The following is a 19,534-nucleotide window of genomic DNA, read 5'->3' on the forward strand; positions in this document are numbered from 1 at the left end:
ATATTGTTTGAGGGGAGGGATCTCTGTGGCTCATCCTACAGATACTTGAACGAACGCCAGGTCCAAAGGTTTCCCTGCAGAACGCTGAATTATCCCAAGATGGTTTAAATGTTATTTACTTCTCCTGCAAGTGGTCATAATGTTGTGGCATATCAGTGTATATCTAGCATGACATGTTTTCATATTCTGGTGCAGTGCATACATTCATACATCGTCGCATATCTTATAAATGTCTTCCTCACACTTACACTTAATCCTTCACCCTTTAAGCATCTGTGTGATGATGCTTCTCGATACTTTATTAATCCCCAAGAGACAAATAAAGTAATAAAGTATCCATCTCACACACAAAGTGTTTGTTTCTGATGTAGCGTTAAAGCCTCGCTCTGACATTAGGGAGCATCCGCGAGGCTTCGGGCTGTGAAGTGGATCACACACACAACAAATGAGTCAGGCTGCAAAAAAAACAAAAAAAAAAAAACACCAGGCACCATGAAGATCTACTCCACGGCAACACACTGCAGACAGCTTCACACTCGCTGATAAATGAAGGCGGCCCGAAGTGAATCCCTGAGGGGGCTGCTGCTCAGATCCTGCTGGGGACGGTGAGTGAGGAATGTACTCTCAGCTGCTACTGTTTAAATTACCTCCAACTTTAAATGGAAGAGTTTAGTGAGCACTTTATAGCAATAACCTGTTGGACAGGGAAGGAAGTGTAACCAAGAAGAAGCACGGGTCACACAGGGAAAAGGGAAAATGAGAAAATACAAGGAAACCAAAAGGGTCTGAGTTCTGACAGGACAGTTTTGGATGTTTTTTCCTGTTGAATTTAAATATTCAAGAACCTTTAAAAGCTTCTGAGACAAGTTTGTGGCAGAAAGAATCTGATAAACTGTGTGAATTAAGTTTGAAAGACACAGGTGGTGTCACCATCAGATGATCATCACATGCAACTCACAGCGACTCAAAGCCAATTTAATGAGATAAGTAAGAAATAAAGGTAGCAGGTAAAACCTAAAGAAGTAAAGTCATTTAAAAGAGAAAGCAAAGGCCAAAAGCAGAAGAGGATTAGAGCCACTGAAAAAAAACAAAATGAGTTCTGGCTTTTTTTCTCAGAACTAAAAGACTAAATCAGTAAGAAATTAAAATAGACAAATAAATAAATACGTCTAAACACTCCTAAATAAATTAACTACTGAATATTAAAATAATCTAAAATAGTGGAATTAAGGTATTAAAGTATGCCATGTGAAATTCTAACAACATAAATAAAAATCAAATGTGATAAAATAGAATAAAGAAAATTTAAAATCATCAAATGTGATAAAAGGGTAAAAAGTGATAAGAATTAAAATCATGTGAGAAAGAAAAGTGATTTTATTAAAAGCTGAAACGATCGTTTGATTAATTATGAATAAAATGACAGAAATCACAGAGGAAGGAAGAGAATAATTAAAAATGTGCAGCGCGTTTAGTGATTTATTTATTTCCAGTCTATTAATCGATAGCTGACTTGAGGGAATCCAGATGCTTACAAATTATCACCAGCTGTGCTTATTTATTTATTTATTTATGTATTTGTCAAGTTTTCAGAGAAACGTGCTCCTGGTCGTTCGGTCGACCTCTCGGTGGAAAGCGTTGACCTAAACCCCTGCACACACACACACACACACACACACACCTAAATGACAGGTGCATCAATTATTGAGCCATTAATTATTGCTTCAAACAGACGTCAGTCAAGTGAAACGGACTCTTTGACCCCGGTGAATAACACGCGGCTATAAACACACGGTCCGGCCCTGCAGAGCGTTCGGGTATGAAGGCGTTTTGAGGAGAGCTATAAATTTCAAGGACAGGGGGGTTGGGGGGGGGCAGTAAAAGGAGAGCTTCCGTGACAATGACTGGCTCAGCCTCTGTGAAGGTATAAATACCGCTCCGTTTCATCTCTAGGAGCTAAATAAGCAAGTGGAAGACGTTTAATTTGCGCTTGTGTGGAGGGAAAAAGGAGCTGGTTACAGTGGGTGGAAGATGCTCCGGGACTATGCAAGGTGGCTCCGGCTGGAAGATCCCAATCTCTGAAAATAACCTTCCCGCAGAGTGAAGAAAGCTCAGCTTAGAGGCTGATTTTATCTGCCGCTCAGACTCACTGGGCTCATTTCAGCCGGCTGAGCTGGTGGAGATCTGCTCCGAGTTCAGCTTTTATTTCTTCTGGGTCTGTCGGCGCCACGTCCAGAGGTCATTCATCACACTTCAGACGAGTGTGTCCCTTCGGTGGCGAGTGTGTTACGTGAAGAGCTGAGGATGATTTAATAATAAAAAAATTAAAAAAAGGTCTTCATAATAATTTTCTACTTTGGGGATTTTGTTTAAGGCCAGTCAATAACGCCGCAGTGAGGGGAGAAAGATTTGAACAGGTTTTCACATCTAGACAGAACCACAACAACTTCACTTGTCAACAAAAATACATACATACCGATCAGGCATAACATTATAACCACCTTCCTAATATGGTGTAGGTCTCATTTGTGCCTTCAAACCAGTCAGAGAATGGACATGGGCCTTCTGAGGGTAACCTGTGTAGTCGGGGTCATTGCTATGGGGTGGGGGGGTGTCTGGTCTGGTCTAGGTGGGTGCCACATGTCTAAGGAACATTCACACAAATGAATACAAGGTCTAGAAGTTTCCCAGCAGAACATTAAATTGTCACAAGATGGTTTAAATGTTATTTACTTGTCCCGTCGGTGGTCATAATGTTATGGCTGATTGGTGTATTTCTACACTGACACAGACCTGAGGGGTTAATGAGACGCAGGTGAAACCAATCCACCAGTGAAAATGGAGGGAAGAAGTAAAGCGAGAAACAAAACACCAAGGAATAAAACTGGGCTTCATTCCATGCAAAAATAAAATAAAATAAAAACATCCAGACACTAGAAACTGAGTTCACTTTCTTTGGTCTTGAATTTCATTTTAAGACGAGGACGTTGCAAACAAGTCCATACATTGAAATGAAGAAGAAATCTCAACAACACGACAAAGGAGTTCTGTCAGGATGGAAGGAGGTGTTGAGCTGAGGATCCAGGTGCAGGACGATAAGAAAAGTATTTAATGATCAACAAAAGGCAGGAAAATCCAAAAATCAAAAAGAATCATGACATGGCAACATGGAACAAAGGGAAAGGCAGAGCTATGGGCTCAGGGCTGACGAGATACAGGTGAGACGCATGAGGTCAATCAACACAGGTGAGACCAATAAGCAATCAAGGGACAAGGAGGCACAAGACACAACTTAACAAAATAAAACAGGAAACACAACATAAAAACCACAACGAGGAAAGTTCCATTACACAGAACCAATAGAATTAGAATTAAACCTTTATTTGTGCCACATTGGGAGAAATTACAGTTTGCAACACAGGCAGAAAAATAACAAGAATAAAGGTAGACTGTGTAAAAGATTTAAATAAGTATTTGCATATATACAAAAAGTATTGAATTGCAAACAGATAATGATTGTTGGATATTGCACAGAGTTGTGCACAGTGCAGACCAGCTTCTGAAAGGCCAATCGCGTCCATGTGGTGTTAAAAAAGTGCAGGAGGCTTTGAACTCACCGTCCAGCTGGGGCCTGGAGTCTGCAGAAGCCAGATGCACTGGTCGTGTATTCACTGAACTTACCTGAGCCTGTTGTCATGCAAGGAAGTAAATACGCACGTGTGCACTTCACAAGTTCATCCCTGGGGCCCGACTGGACATACGTCTGACCTCTCCTGCTCCAGTTTAAAAACACATAGAGACACGAAGCGAACTTAACAGAACAAGTTCCACATTTTGCGGCTTATTTGTTTCGTCGCAGGGGCAGATGAGAAAAACACCACCGCTCTCATGTACTTCCAATAAATACAGAACGAGTGCATCCGGCAGCCAGCCCGCTAAGCTGTCTCCGCGGATTCTCCTCTGGTTGCCTGGCAATGTCACAGCGACGATGCCAAGTCTCCAGGAAGTCGGTGCAGCGCGCGCAAAACCACAAATATCCTGGCGCACGTTCACAAATTGATGTTTTTCCACCTGTGAGGCAACAAGACAACTTGTTAATTTCTGAACGTTGGAGAGGCGCTGGGAGGCAGAATTTATCGAGCTTGGACAAGGACAGGCCTCCTGTTTGCAGTAATTTATGCTAAGCTAAGCTAATATGCTAAAGGTATCTAAGACAGAGGCGTCGGTGTTCTCACCTGACTGTCTTTAAGAAAGTCAGAAGTAATGTCTTATAGTGCGTAGAGAACAGAAGGTGGTTCTAATACATGAATAACTAAGGAGGTAGTAGTGGATTCATGGGAGTCCTATCTATCTATCTATCTATCTATCTATCTATCTATCTATCTATCTATCTATCTATCTATCTATCTGTCTGTCTGTCTGTCTGTCTGTCTGTATGTCTGTCTGTCTGTCTGTCTGTCTGTCTGTCTGTCTATACTGGGGTTCATTTTGAGCTCTACTCATTTTTTGTGTTTAAGACATGAATGAATGAATGAAGTTTTTTTCAAACATAAGAAAAAAAAGACAGAAAAATAAAAACTACAAATCAAAATAGTCAATTGATTTCAATCCACACATTACTATATGTATCCAAATGTCTGTCCAACACCTCATGAATATACATAATTACACATGTACCTGTTCACAGACAAAAGAAAATAAATAATGTGAATAAAGAAGTGAATAAATGATCTGGTGAAAACACCTGGTGATGGTCAGAGCCCATCATCCTCCCTGTACCTGTGAAAAACATGTTTTTGAACCTTTTGATGTTTTTGATTTTAAGATCTTTGTAACTGACATTATGAACTATCTTTAATGCTGTTTTTTTTTACAATATTAATAGTGATTGTAGTTTACATTTATTACCCCAAACTTCTGCACAGTAATTTAAATATGTTAAAACCATGAATATGAATGAATGAAGTATCGAAGGATAAAAATATGTAACCGTTTGTAGATACAAAAGACAGAAAGAATGATTACAGGGTTCTAATCATTATTTCTCTTAGAAGAAAGTAAACAAAATTCTACCCCTTTGAACTATTCCTGTATTTGTATCATCATTTATTCTCTGTCGACTGAACTCCTCTCATCTATCTCATCACGTGACTGCGTATTTTTCCTCATGCAACCATCGCGCCACACGTCCCGTTTGTTGCAGTCAAGGTGGAAGATGCAGAGGAGCCGGGTGGATCAGATAAGCATCGCCTACATAGTGATAAACCGTAGGAGCTGGTGAGGGCGAGGGCGGCTGTGGTTTGTCGCTGTGGTAACAGTCCCCCCGCCCCCCCCCCCACCTGGTTCCTCCATGTCCCCTCTGTAGCCTGCAGGTTGTACGTGGATGAAATATCTCAGAGTCTGTGGAGTCTGATGAGAGCAAAGTTTGCAGAGGACCCCCCCCACCCCAACCACCACCACCACCACCACCCACCCCCCTCCACCCCCCACCCCCCTGGCCCTCACTGGATCACATCCCCACATCACAAGGAACATATCGGAAATATTTTCCTCCTTCAGCCGCGGGAGCTATTCGCTGTAATGAAGCTGTCACCGTGGCAACGTCCCAGGGATGCAGGTGACAGGCAGGACAGGTGACGCACGCCGCCGGCTACGGATCTCACAGCGGGGCTACAGCCGTTGACTTTCAGGGGGCCTGACCTTGCTGCTTCGCCTCGGCGTATCAAAGCCAATGGAGTGACAGCGGCGACTTTGATGCTGACATTTTGCTTTATTGACAGATAAAAGCTGCCGTAACATCTTCACATTTCTGCCTTGATAATCTCAGTAATGATCGGTGTAATAAAAAACACAGAGTGTTTACGAGGCGTTCACATTCCTGAACGCTGTCTCTGGGAAAAGCCCCCCCAGCCCCCCCTTCATCCCTGCTGTACGGCCCAGGAAGGCATGGAGTCTCTGGCAGCACAAGTGATATCTGATAAGTGCAGCGTTAACACACCACAGCAATAATCACTTAGGATCAAAGCTTCTGGAAACGAGTCATGTTATTGCTCCTGTAAACACGGTCAATGAGTAATTTGATGACTGATTTTTCTTGGGCACTGAACCAAGCAGCTTTTCTCCATATTTTTTCCTTTTTTTTCTCCTCCTCTCTTTCTGCTGGCAGCTCATAGTCTACCACCGTTGGTTTATCACTGCAGCTGATGCATGCAGAGACCCCCCGAGCCTCCCAATATGAACACGGAGTCTACTTAATTTCTTCAGAGCTAAATGCATCTCAAAAGAAAGAGAGAAAGAAAGAAAGAGCTCTTGTGAAAAATGACTCTCTTGCCGGTTTATTTTTTCCAGGGCTGCATGATTGTTCAAGTAAATTAACTAAAGAACGGTTTGTGTGGAGGTGAGTCTGCCCGGCTGTGGGGGTGGATATCAGTCCGGTGATGAATTAAATCAGGGATATTACTTGTTTCAAACCTTTCTTTTCCAGAGATGGTTGAACTCATGGTGAAAGCTAAAGGAGGGTGCAGTGCATTGCTGCCCCCACCTGGACAACAGGCGAATTACAGTTCATGTTTATTGCCAGTTATAAGGAGCAAAGAAAACCAGATCATTAGGTACAAAAATAAAAGTTTCAGATACAAAAGTTTTCTATGCATTTTATGTATTTCTCTAAGGTATTTGGGATTAAAAATTAAGCATCTTTGATCGGAAGTATTTTTTGAGAAAAAAAATAATGTCCTCATATATGAATAAAGATTATTTCACTGTATAATACAAAAAGTCATCAGTGTGTAACGACTTATAACAGAATTAATTACAAAAAAATAATAATAATAATAAATTGCTAATTAGGGACGTTGTAGCTTGTTTCTATTGGGAGGGAACAGGAGAACCTGTAGAGAACCCACGCAGACACAGAGAGAACATGCATCGGCCGGTGGTTTAGAACCCAGAACCTTCTGGCTGTGAGGCATCAGTGCTTCACTGCAGCTGAACGTCTTGGTCAGTTTAAACATAAACATAAACATAAACTGAGTACTATTTCATTTATTTTACTTTCCCTGAAAGTGTCAGATACAATAGTGACGATGTCTCTGTTGTGTTTAAGTGTCCACACTGACATGTGTCTTATAATTTCACCTGGATCTTTCATTTCATTTCATTTATTTGGCTTCTTCTAAGATACGTTAAAGCACAAGAATAACAATGGAAGTAAAATAATAAGCAACTGATCATTACTATTATAATTTTTTAAGTGTTTTTAAGTGGAACTAGGGAGGAAGAGGGCTCCCAAAATAACAATATAACTTAAGAAAAGAAATCAAGACAGAAAACAGAAGCAGAACACACAAAAATGATACAAAAAATAAAAATAAAATAAAAACAGACAGTAATGGATCATCCACACAGCCATAATTTCTTTTACAGATTTTTAAATGACCTCCAGGAAGTGAATTCCATATCCTGCAACCAGTGGATGTTAAACTAAATTGTGATGTTGTTATTTCTGGTGTGTGTTTTAATTGTTATATGACCCCTTGTAAAGCACTTTGGTTCACCTGTAAACCTGTGGGTTGTTGTAAAGCGCCATATAAGTAACGAGTCAGCAGGTAACAGGGCAACAGCACGAAACACCAGCTCAGAAATAGATACGTATTCATGGTTCTGTTCAAGATTTAATCCTCTGTGTCTGTGTTTTATTTAACGGAGTCATCAAATAATCAGACTGCATGTACCATATAGATGTTTGTGAACTACTGGCTATATTTTACAGGAGTCATCACAGATGATGAGTTAGATAGAACCACCTCTTTGTTTCCTCGGACGTTAGTTTACGGATGATAACAGTGATAATTAATGTGCAACTCATAGTGCAATGCTAAACTCTAAAGGCTAGTCTTGTAGCGCTGAAGGAAAAGGTTCCACTTTTCTGAATTTGTGGACAGGGTGATCTGTTCTCCGCCTCCACCTCTGCAGGAGAGCGTAGAGGAGCCAGATCTGGGTTCGAATGATGGAAACCTGTAATGTGTCAAAACTTTAACGCGCCAGGTTTCCACATTTAAAATGTCCAAAAACTCACTACAAAGATGCTGGAGAAAAGTCACATCCTGCAAGGAGGTTTTTGTTGCCGGGGAAAGAGTAAAGACTTTGATACGTCCAGACGAGCAGAGCAGAGAAGCGATCGACCATTATCACTTCACAGATGGAGTCCTGGAGGATGAAGTCTGAGAAGTGGATATTTTATCTGCTGAATCAAAAACTCATCCATCCGTCAGCTTTCAGTTCCACTCAGAGGACAATGAGGGTTTTTTTTTTAAGGAAGGCTCTTCTCTGGTGTTATTCTTACTCTTTTTATTTCTCATACAGTCAGTTCGTGAGTTCATGGAGCAGAAGACCAACAGCCCTCTGTAGTTTTTCCTCCTCAGGTTATTAGACTGGTGAACAGCGACGGTGCAAGACATGATCAGATGACTTCTTTACTGACTGATGAACTAACGATCCTGCACCTTTTTTTAACACCATATCAGTGCTAGTGGCCTTTTGTAGACTGGTTTGTGTTATTAGGGAAATAATAATGTTATTTTTGAAGTAAACTCACTTTTTTGTACATGCATTTAAGTCAAATATTCCCTCTACTTGTCGCAATATAGTGTTTTATTACCTCAGTTGGAATCCTGTTTAGGTTTTCTTTTTTGTTTCCTGTATCTGTTTATATGTATAAGTACTTAAAACTTTTACAGTACAAAATCTTGGACGAAACAATCCTGCCTTGAAATAATCCAATAACCCAATAAACCCAAACAAATGACCAAACACTTACCTCCCTAACTACACAAACTGGAGAAAACTGTCAGTCCACCCCACAAGTCAATGATATATATATATATATGTATGTGTGTGTGTGTGTGTGTGTGTGTGTGTGTGTGTGTATCCTCCCATAGAGAGCATGTCGTGAATAAAAAAATAAATAAAAGTATGGAAAAAAAACCCAAAACATCTTGAGTTTGTTTCTCATATCACTCGTTCATCAGCAGATGGAAAGTCCCCAGAAAAAAAAAAGGAAAATAATTCCATGACAACGCGACAAACTGCTGATGAAGCCTGATGTGGAGATAAGATCAAAATCAACAGCCACAGAACGGACGCCGCTGCTTTTTCCATCTGAACGTCTCCACCAATCTTCAGTATCTTTTTGGATCTCACCGCGTTATATTAAATCTTTTGTTGATTGTCTGAGAATCCAACCTATCTATTCATGAACAATCATAAAATTAGAAATAAACTAAAAGATTTCCTTCCCCGTCGGGTCAGTTGGCCGCGCCGCGCTTCCTTCAGTGGAGGAGCTGTCTGAACACTTGAGCCACAGTTAAATCACAGCCCTTTGATGAACAGGTCAGTCTTTAAATGAGCCTCGCGTCTTGATTACAGTCTTTCTGAGGGGAGATTGCAGCTTTTGATGTTTCCCGCTGTCAAACCGCCAGAGTCTCTGAATGCAATCTCTGTCCGGTTAAAATAATACGGTTCATCCTTTATTTATTGAAGGAAGAAGTTCAATTATGTGTTGGAGTGGTCTAAGAGAAATGCTTCTTTAAAGCGAGAGAGAAGGAAGCGAGGAAAGCAAATAAAATATATATAAATATGTGATTCAGCTTGATTCTCTCAGCCCTGACCTTTAACTGTGGAGCCAAACAAAGACCAAAGGAGCTGCACCTGTTGTTTAATGTACTCAAGGCACAAATACACTCATATTCACCGATCAGGCATAACATTATGACCACCTTCCTAATTGTGTAGGTCTCCCTTTTGCCTCCCACTTTCCCAGCACAACAAGATGCTATTTACTTCTCCTGTAGTCAAGTGGTCATAATGTTATGGCTGATTCACGTAGACTATTACTGTAAAACGCTTAATTAATACAATGGTCATAGCTTGGTCCCTATTATTTGGTTCCTTTTGAATGTGCACTTCAAGTTAGAGGCCGAGCTTCTTCTTGTAGCAAAGATGAATCAAATCTGTCAGTGGTCATAATGATGTGGCTGATGCAACAGCTTAGTTTTTCGAAAAAGAATTGAACATATTCATAAGATTTGCATTGATATATATATATATATATATACATATAGAGCTAAAATGTGTAAAATTATATGCAATTCAGATGATACCGTGATGATTTTTAACTATAAAAACGAAATAAAATTGAACTCATTCACATTTTCATCCAAACCAAAACTCATTCCCATCAACCTCGGCCCAAAATTTGATTTCTTAAACGTGCAGACCTGCTAAAAATGAGCACATTAGCGTGGATGCACGGTTACCGCTTCACAAACGGCGTCGGGAAATCAAAACCGACGTCTTCGGTTCCTTAAAACACCTGCGCAGACATTAGATCTGAGAGGTCGTTCAGTCAATGAGTAACAACACGGTTGTGTTTCGAGGCCGTTTCAAAATTCAAAACGTGCGACCGAGAGCAAAAAGGCGTACGAGAGACCTCTTTATTGGATTTATTAAGTTGTATAGACACTCAAAACTGATCAGCCCGTCACTAGTAATGCTGTTTTACATCATTAAAATTCATTGAGCTGTAAGAGATAGAGTAGAGAGAGAGTAGAGAGAGAGAAAGAGAGAGACCACCAGTTAGGGTTAATTATGCTACCTGCTCATAGCCGGAGGTTAGCAAGTCCAATACAGTCCGTCATATAAAATCGAAAGAAAGAAGGGCAGTCATCAATAATTAAAACATGATCAACACTGTGCAATGCAATAAAAGATCCGTTAAAAAAAAAAAAACAACGAACACGGATCATTTCTGAGAAAAAAAAACAAAAAAACAAAAAAAAAAAGGTAACAAGACACCAGAGAGGGATTTTGTTAATAACACTACATATACCTAAAAAGACCACCACGGCTTTGACCAGTTTGTGACAAGGTCTAGAAAGAAAACTAAAAAAAAATAAAAAAGAAAAGACCTCTATTGAACTGTACAATTGTTCGGAATCTCTGGACAAACTTCCCAGTGAGCTCGGGGGCTCTGCAGGCTGCTCTAAAGGAAGAAGACGACAACATTGCACCCTATGACAACATTAGAGTATATTCTTTTTATTATTATTATTATTTTTATCATTATTATTATCTCCCCCCCCCCCCCCCTCTACAGACTTGTGACAGTGGGCAGCAGTCCAAATTTCTAGCGGCCGCCTGAACGGCGAAGAACGAAGCAGGATGTTGGACAGTTTTTATTATTTTTTTTTTTTTTTTTTTACAAATTAACTTCTGTCGACGACAACCTGAGAGCGTTCTTGTCTTCTAAAATAGAGCAAAGCCTAATTTACAAATAACTCCCGGGACATGACAGAGTGTCGCTCCCTTTGTCGCCATTTTCCATCAGGAGCCTCAGGTGAACAACTCGTGTCTTCTTGTGTGTGTGTGTGTGTGTGTGTGTGTGTGTGTGTGTGTGTGTAGCAGATGTGAAGGAGGGAGAAACCAGGCGTCTGGAGGCGGGAGAAGTTTTTCCTTTTTGTTTCCAATCGTGAGCTCACAACTGAAAAAGACCGTTACAGACGAGACGTCCAGTCGACTCCCCCCTTTCCCTTTCCCTCCCCCCTTTAGCCCCGGGACAGTGACAGTGAGGCGAGGCTACGTCGTCGTCGTCTCATCGGCAAATCAAACATAATCGCACGTTCAGAGGTTTTTCTCGCTCGCTCGCTCGTCCTTAAATCAAAGGTTAGTCTCCAAACTGAATGAGATAAAAATGTGTTTTTTGTTTGTTTTTTTGTTTTTTTTAGGCGTTGTAGTGATACATGCATCCATTATACCGATATACACTTCTTAAAAAAAGTTAAAAAAAAAAAAGAGAACATCAACAAAAAAAAAAAAAAAAAAAAAAGGTATTAGAAATGCAGCTATACAGAGTCTTTTAGCTATTCCAGGGGAGTGAGGTTGAAGGTCAGGTCTGACGTCTGGGAAGCCAAGGAGCCCGATGTCCAGGTGTTGTTGGGGTGGAGAGGGGTGGAGGGAGCAGAGAGGCTGGGTGGGTGGGTGGGTGGGGCGGATGTGGGTGGTAAAGAGCCGAGTTAGTTACTGCAGCAGGGGCGGCTGGTGGACTGAGCCGTCTCCGTCAGGTCCACTCCTCGGTTCCGTCCGCTGCTGGCTCCGGCCGCCTGAGGCTCGTTCTTGGGAAGTTTCTTTGCTGCAGGAGGCAAAGGGAACGGGATCAGTCGTGGATCAGAACAGATTCGTAACCTGATTCGTAAGCTGACGACTAGGCCTGAACGATTAACTTTAACATTTTAAATCAAACCCACTTCCCACTATATTAGGAACACCTATTCAATTTCAATTTCACAAAATAGCCAATCACATGACTGTAATTCAATGCATTTAGTTGTGTAGAGGAGATCAAGACAACTTCCCGAAGTTCAAACCGAGCATCAGAATGAGGAAGAAAGGGGATTTAAGTGACTTTGAACGTGGTTGTTGGGCTGAGTATTTCAGAAACTGCTGATCTACTGGGATTTTCACACACAACCATCTCTAGGGTTTAACAGAGGATGGTCCTTGTTGATGTGAGAGGTCAGAGGTCAGAGGAGAATGGGCAGACTGGTTGGAGATGATAGAAAGGCAACAGGAACTCAAACAACCATTGGTTCCAACCAAGGACTGAGCAGAATACCATCTCTGAACGCACAACACGTCCAACCTTGAAGAAGATGGGCTACAGCAGCAGAAGACCACACCGGGGGCCACTCCTGTCAGCTAAGAACAGGAAACTGAGACTACAGTTCACACAGACTCACCAACACTGGACAATAGAGGACTGGAAAAACGTTGCCTGGTCTGAACATTCAGATGTCAGGGTCAGAATTTGACCTAAACAACATGAAACTGTGGATCCATCCTGCCTTGTATCAACGGTTCAGGCTGGTGGTGGTAGTGTAATGGTGTGAAGGTATTGTTGCTGACCATGTCCATCCCTTTATGACCACAGTGAATCATCTTCTGACGGCTACTTCCAGCAGGATAACTGGTCTCAAACTGGTTTCTTGAACTTGACGATGAGTTCTCTGTACTCCAACGGCCTCCACAGTCACCACATCTCAATCCAATAGATAGAGGAACCTTTGGGATGTGGTGGAACGGGAGTTCAACTGTGTGATGCCATCATGTCAATATGGACCAAAACCTCTGAGGAAAGTTTGCCATGAAGAATTAAGGCAGCGCTGCGCTCTCTGGTGGACAAACTGAACACTGGGAACATTGTTTCTGTTCCATTATGACCTTCCTGATATTGTGTAGGTCTCCCTTGTTGCCTCCAAAACTGTTGTGACTCATCAGAGAATGGACATGGGCCTTCTGAGGACGTCCTGTGGCAATACAGTGTTGTTGGTGGGAGCCTTAGAGTGGAGGGGCCTCAGTGGATCATCCCACAGATACTTGAACTGTTTGGGATCTAGTGAATCTGGAGGTCAGGTCAACACCTTGTGCTGTTCCTCATGTTTTTTTGTGTGTGTGTCTGGTTCAGGCTGCATCCTGGTGCTAACATGCAGTGTCATTTGGTCTCCACCCACATCAATTAATACCAGGTCCAGAAGTTTCCCAGCAGAGCAGTGAATTGCCACAAGAAGTTATTTACTTCGACTGACAGTCGGTCATAATGTTGTGGCTGACTGGTGTAGACTATTACTGTAATTTAATTTTAAAATTTTGAACTTTTTTTGTTTTCACTTAATTTTCTTGTGCATGCACCTCAAGTAAAGTTGTCAATGCAAACGTAGACAGTGACAGACAATCACCTGAATACAGATACCGAAACTACTCATGTTATCATCGACTCTCAATGAAATTCAGACTGCAGGAGGCGTCTCGTATCAGAAGCTCAAGGACACGTCAGCAGAGAAGATACGGTGCAATAATATAAAGAATAATACATGTGTTACTCCGGCCGAGTCACTCACCAATGGCCATGAAAATCTCATTCACGTTCATAGAAGTCTTTGCCGAGGTTTCCATGAAGAGCAGGCTGTTGTCGTCTGCGTACGACTGTGCATCCTGCGGAAGTTAAACCGACATCAGGAAATCATTCCACGAAACAAAGTACCGAGTAATTCCCAGTCTGAACGGACAAAAACAAATAAACCGGAGGAAGTAGGCATCATGCTCCGAGCAGTCTGATCCCACAGAGGAGGATATTCTCAAAAAAAACAACCACTCTAGGAATTTGTTTTTTGCTCTCCTCAACAGACACACAGCCTAACGCATTTCAGATGGTTTCTGCCCACATCCTCAACTTTATTTATTCATTTATTTTCGTTATTTAAAAGAAGACAAACCTGGAAGTCCAGCGCTCTCTTGTTTGCGAGGTCCGCCTTGTTCCCAGCCAGGGCTATTACAATATTTGGACTGGCTTGTCTCTGAAGCTCTTTAACCCAATTCTTTGCCCGTACAAATGACTCCTGGCAAACAGAAAAGAGACAGAGAGGGGGGTGGGGGGGGGTGGGGGGGTACAGGGTGAGTCCAAATAACAATAGAAGTCATGTGATGGAATGATGAGGATAACAGGCCAACCTTCCCATAAGGATGAACGGTTAATCTTTAGATGGAGGCCAAAGAGAACCGTTAAAAGTGTATAAAAACGTCCTCTGGTGCAGCAGCATTGTGCTTTTCTACATATTTGCAGCAGTGTCATGTTACTCTGAGTTATCTTGCATTTAAAACATCAAAACCTGTAGTACAAACAGTATTTATATATATTTTGTTAAATGTTTCGCTGGCTCTGCGAGAGAGTAAAGCTCAGAGCTGATGATAATGTTGACATTAAACTGTAACTTCATCAGAATCAGAATCAGCTTTACTGGCCAAGGAATTTGACTCCATCACTTTGCACAATGGTACAAGACAAATTACTTAAATAAGCATGAAAAATAAAATGGTGAAAAACAGGAAACTGTACAACATAAATTAGACTCCCAGAATAAAAGACTTTAAAGAAAGAATAAAGGGCAGAAGCAGATATATACGATGAACTTGAACAGTATAGTATTCACTGTGTGTGTGTGTGTGTGTGTGTGTATATCATATATCATATATCACATATCATCCTGTGTGACTGAATTTAATAACTAGTATGTGTCCGGGTGAACATGTTAACGTCACTACTTCCTGTTTGTAATCTGAGACACTTTTGATGTGTAGCCTCTTATCTATCTATAAACCCTTAACAAAACACAGTGTTGTTTGAGTGCTGACTCATCTCTTAATGTGTCAGGATACCAGAACACGTTTCTGTTTTTAGCTCCACTGCTACCGAGTCGCTCTAGGACGGAAACCCCCTCTCTCTGCGTCTTCATCTCTCAGTGACGACGTGGTGCGAGCTAGTGAGGCGGAGTGAAAAAGAGGCAGTGACTGAAAACCTGGCTCACCTCATTTGTGATATCGTAGACCACGATGGCCGCCTGGGCTCCTCTGTAGTACATGGGGGCCAGACTGTGGTAGCGCTCCTGGCCGGCTGTGTCCCAGATTTCAAACTTGACTGTTGTGTCGTCCAAACATACTGTCTGAGTCAGGAAGGCAGCTGCAGGGGGTGGGGGGGGGGGCACAAAGCAAATGAAGCAATGACAAACTGAGCTGCACAAAATGTGTTTCTGTGAAGGTGTCATGGTCCCAGTGCTGCAATCTGGTGCACTTACTCCAAATCTGAGAAATAGGCCCCTGGTTAATATCAAACTTTTAAAACGTTTACTTACTCCTACTACTAACAGCCTCGCTAAGAGCAACAATATGTTAGTATAATGTAAACTATAATTCTAACTTTGTCTTGTTTCTGTCGCAATTACCTGACAAGAGATTGAAAAAAAGAAAAAAAAAGATAAATCTGTGAAATCAAGGGTTTTACTTGTCTTCTCATTTGGTCCTAAGGTGACTCTGAATGGAATGGTTGGAATGTGTTTCCACCAAAACAGTTTCCAGTAAGGAACACATTTGCCGCGGGGTAATAAGGGTAAAGATTACAGAGGATAAACACCAGGAACTACGAGGGAACTTCTAATCATCTCTTAACTTCTCTGTTACTATTAAAGATCTTAACCAACTCCTGTTTTCATGCTCTTAGGAACATTCTGTACACTTCAAATCCACGAACGATGATTTTTATCTTCACATTTTGTTATCTGTCATGACAACTATTTGACAATGACACAGCAATGCTGTATTTTTTTCACTGTGTGATGCTTTGCTGTGACAAGAATGTAATTTATTGTCGTTATTATCAATCACTAGCCTGGAAGCAAACGTTCCCCAGTCGGTACATTTTTGAGGGGAAAAGCTGATCTGGAGTCCTTCTGTTAGGGGAAAAAAATTTAAAAAAAAAAGTTTTGGAAAGCTTTACACTTTAATTCCAGAGTTTAATTTGTTCAAAAATGGCTCTGATCAGGCTCTGTCCAGTTGCATGCAGAGCTATTTCTTTCTCTTCGTCGGTTGAAATATGGCCCATAATGAAATCTAAATACTGTGTTATCAGACTCATATTCTGATTAAAACTGGGTCTGCCTGAGTATTCCAGGCTAATCAATCCCTCCATACAGGTCTGCTCACAGAATAAGAGGCTACAACGCAGACTTATGAAGATACCTACCTCCGATTGTGCTCTCTTGGAATTCGTGAAACTGACCCTTGACGAACCGAAGGACAAGACTCGACTTTCCCACCGCTGACTCTCCTAAAAGCACAAGTTTGAACTGGCAAATCTTGTTGCCTGCGTTTGGCCCGTTGGGTCGTGTGGCTCCGCCTCTACTTGCCATGTCACACTGTTGTGGTCTCTTCACCTGGAGGCTGGTGGACTGTGGAAAAACTGCACAAAATACCTGAGCAGAAGAAGAAAGAAGGAGACTCGGTTATTACTGGAATATAATTTAATAAAACGTCAAATGTTTGAAGTGTTTACTAGATAATTAAACCTTGTTTGTCGATTGGCAATGAAATTATGAAGCTTCTCGATCTACACCCCTTTTCTAAAACCATCAACCATTTAAATTTCCTGAAACACAACATCAGTTCAATATTATAGCTGCATGATAGAAATCCCAGATTAAAATGCTAAGAGCATCATGGAAACTAGAATTTTAAGCACAACTTTACAGCGGAGATCAAAATGTCACAGATGACGAGTATGAAGGGAAACTGATGACGGGTTAAAGGTTCCCATTACCACTCCAGACAATAGTCTGTTGTTTGTCATAGCCACTAGCTGTGACAACAGGCTTGGCAAAAAGAAACTAGTATTTGGCAGATGGTGAAAGTTCATTTTCTGCTTGACAGTATGCCCAGTACTTTGGCAAAAGATTAAAAAAAAAAAAAAATCAAGAGATTTTAAACTTCTGGTTTCATATTCTAAGTGACAAGTGGAGAGTTTAAGTTTCTGTGGGTGGTGCCCACCTGAAACTCACGTGACAACAGGTTCTCATTCCCAGGTCATGATTTATCCAAAAACCACAAAAGAATGTCAAGTAGACTTGTACAGTTTCTTGACGACGTTTCAACCTTCTTCAGTTCTAAAGGACTGGTGAGGAGCAGGGGTTTAAATAAGCACTTCTGTGGGTGTTACCCATCAGAAACTGAATGACTAGAAGCAGAAAGGAATACTGACATGCGATTAGAGGCATTTTTCAATGTCAGTGATATCCTGTGTTTGCCAAAAAGTTTTGAGGTGTGAAAGTTTTTGGTGACAGATGACGAGACGAACTGTGTCGGGGTTCACGTCGATCGTTCAGGCATATCTGAACGCTTTGTTTAATCGCAAGTGAGTGTCTAGTTGCTTGTGGCCCTGGGTCATATAAGTTTAAGGTGAGCACTGCACACAGGTACTCCCAGTCAAACCACCCTCCATCAGTCATTTAGAACTGAAGAAAACTCAAACATGTGCCTTTTATTTTTGTTGGCTGATTTAAAATTTAAATTGCACAGTACTTGACCCGGACTAGTTTAACTACAACCACAAAAATACAAGTTGACCAACTGGTGTGACTGTGAAAACAACAAACCACTGGCAACTTGTGAACTTGTGTGGGTGGCTGTGTGATGCACGGTGTTACAAAGGGGATTGTGACAAAAGCCTGAGGACATGTGTGAGAAAAACTCTTCAAGGTTACGTTGCAGTTTTCAGTGTCTGTAGTTGAAAGGCGAAAAGCGTAATCAATGCTAATAAGCAGACAGCAACAACAATCACCACCACCACGACAACAACAACAGATCAGTGTCAGTGTAACATGGTCTTCTTTCAACCAACAGAGTGAACACACACTGACGAATTCCCAAAATAATTGCCGTCAACATTGTCGAAATCGTGTTACGACACACAGATAACCACAAATAACCTGTTATGTTGTTGCCGACTGACTCGAATTAGCAGAGTTAGCTTCTAAGTTCCAAACGCGTTTAGTCCAGAAACAATCTCCGCCATGTGATGAAGCACGATTAACCCAGATCTATAATGTTTCAATTCGAGACCGCGATGTACACAACAATAACTGTTTACACTACATCTGAGTTTTATGTGACGTTTGAGAATGCCAAAACTCAAGATGATGCAGGTTTGGGTGTGTACAGCTAATGACAGCTAGCCGACGGTAGCTACATGACGGTAAATTAGTGAACCAGTGGACTATTTAGAGTCGCGTTTGTGAGTTATGTTGAATATAGTTTATAGTTTACACGTTAGTGTAAATATATCACAACTCGTTCGGATTTACCAGCTGTGTAACGTTAGCTTGCTATGCTAGCTGGTACGGCCCTAACCAGTGTCGGCTAGCTAACAGTAGCTAGCCAGATAAATAGGCAGACAACCAGCAGGCTAGCACCACCAGGCTAACACCGGGGTAACACAGACCTAGCACCGGGCTCGTTATTTGGCCAGCTAACAGTAGCTAGTCAGATAATGAGATAGGCTAGCACCAGGCTATTACCATGCTAGCACTAGACTAGCAGCAGGCTAGCAAATGTTGTTTAGCTGCGGCCGCATCGGGAGGAGCCCCTCCGGATAGCTGTTAGCTAGGTCCAGCTAAAATTAGCTACTCACCTACCAAAAAAAAAGAGGGACCTAGTTAATGCGAATGTTGTCTCCAGGACAATATTAGTAGCACTTCAGTGTCTCTTCCACAGTGTGTCGAGCATCCAGCCAGCTGCCGTAACGTTAGATTTCATAAGACTCCGTCTGCGATCTCCCTCTCCCACTTCTTTCAACTTCCCTTTTCGCATTGTACGGAGGACGATGACAGATCGTATGACTGGAATTGACAATCCGCCTGCGTATCAATGCGTCGGACCAATCACACGGTAGGATTTATTCCTAAATTATTGGAAATGAAAGTGTGTTTCTCCCTACCCCCCCAAAAAAACTACAGACTACAAAAAAAAAAGATAAACGAAGATCTAATCTGCATAAATTAGACGTTCGTTCGAGTTGGAGAATTATTTTGACATTTTTTTATTTACTGCAAATGTATACAGTCATACATATATGTATATACTCGCACAAATGTATATT

The 19,534-nt window shown here is 41.5% G+C and overlaps 1 protein-coding gene across 3 annotated transcripts; it reads right to left on the reverse strand.

Moving 5' to 3' along the window:
• Positions 1-10,488: 10,488 nt before the first annotated feature.
• On the reverse strand, positions 10,489-19,239 carry rab5ab (RAB5A, member RAS oncogene family, b). 3 transcript variants are annotated; one of them, XM_047599253.1, is made up of 7 exons: positions 19,071-19,239; positions 18,004-18,006; positions 16,628-16,856; positions 15,417-15,568; positions 14,328-14,450; positions 13,953-14,046; positions 10,489-12,187 (listed from the first exon to the last, which is right to left on the reverse strand). In XM_047599253.1, exons 3-7 carry the CDS (start codon positions 16,791-16,793, stop codon positions 12,072-12,074), a joined length of 651 nt encoding a protein of 216 aa, XP_047455209.1. In that variant the 5' UTR covers positions 16,794-16,856; positions 18,004-18,006; positions 19,071-19,239; the 3' UTR covers positions 10,489-12,071. The 3 variants fall into 3 exon arrangements, with proteins under 3 accessions (XP_047455209.1, XP_047455207.1, XP_047455208.1); XM_047599251.1 differs by lacking the exon at positions 18,004-18,006; XM_047599252.1 differs by lacking the exon at positions 18,004-18,006 and having other exon boundaries at positions 19,067-19,239.
• Positions 19,240-19,534: the final 295 nt, after the last annotated feature.

Source organism: Mugil cephalus, chromosome 11, assembly GCF_022458985.1.
Source record: "Mugil cephalus isolate CIBA_MC_2020 chromosome 11, CIBA_Mcephalus_1.1, whole genome shotgun sequence".
NCBI classification, from domain to species: Eukaryota; Metazoa; Chordata; class Actinopteri; order Mugiliformes; family Mugilidae; genus Mugil; species Mugil cephalus.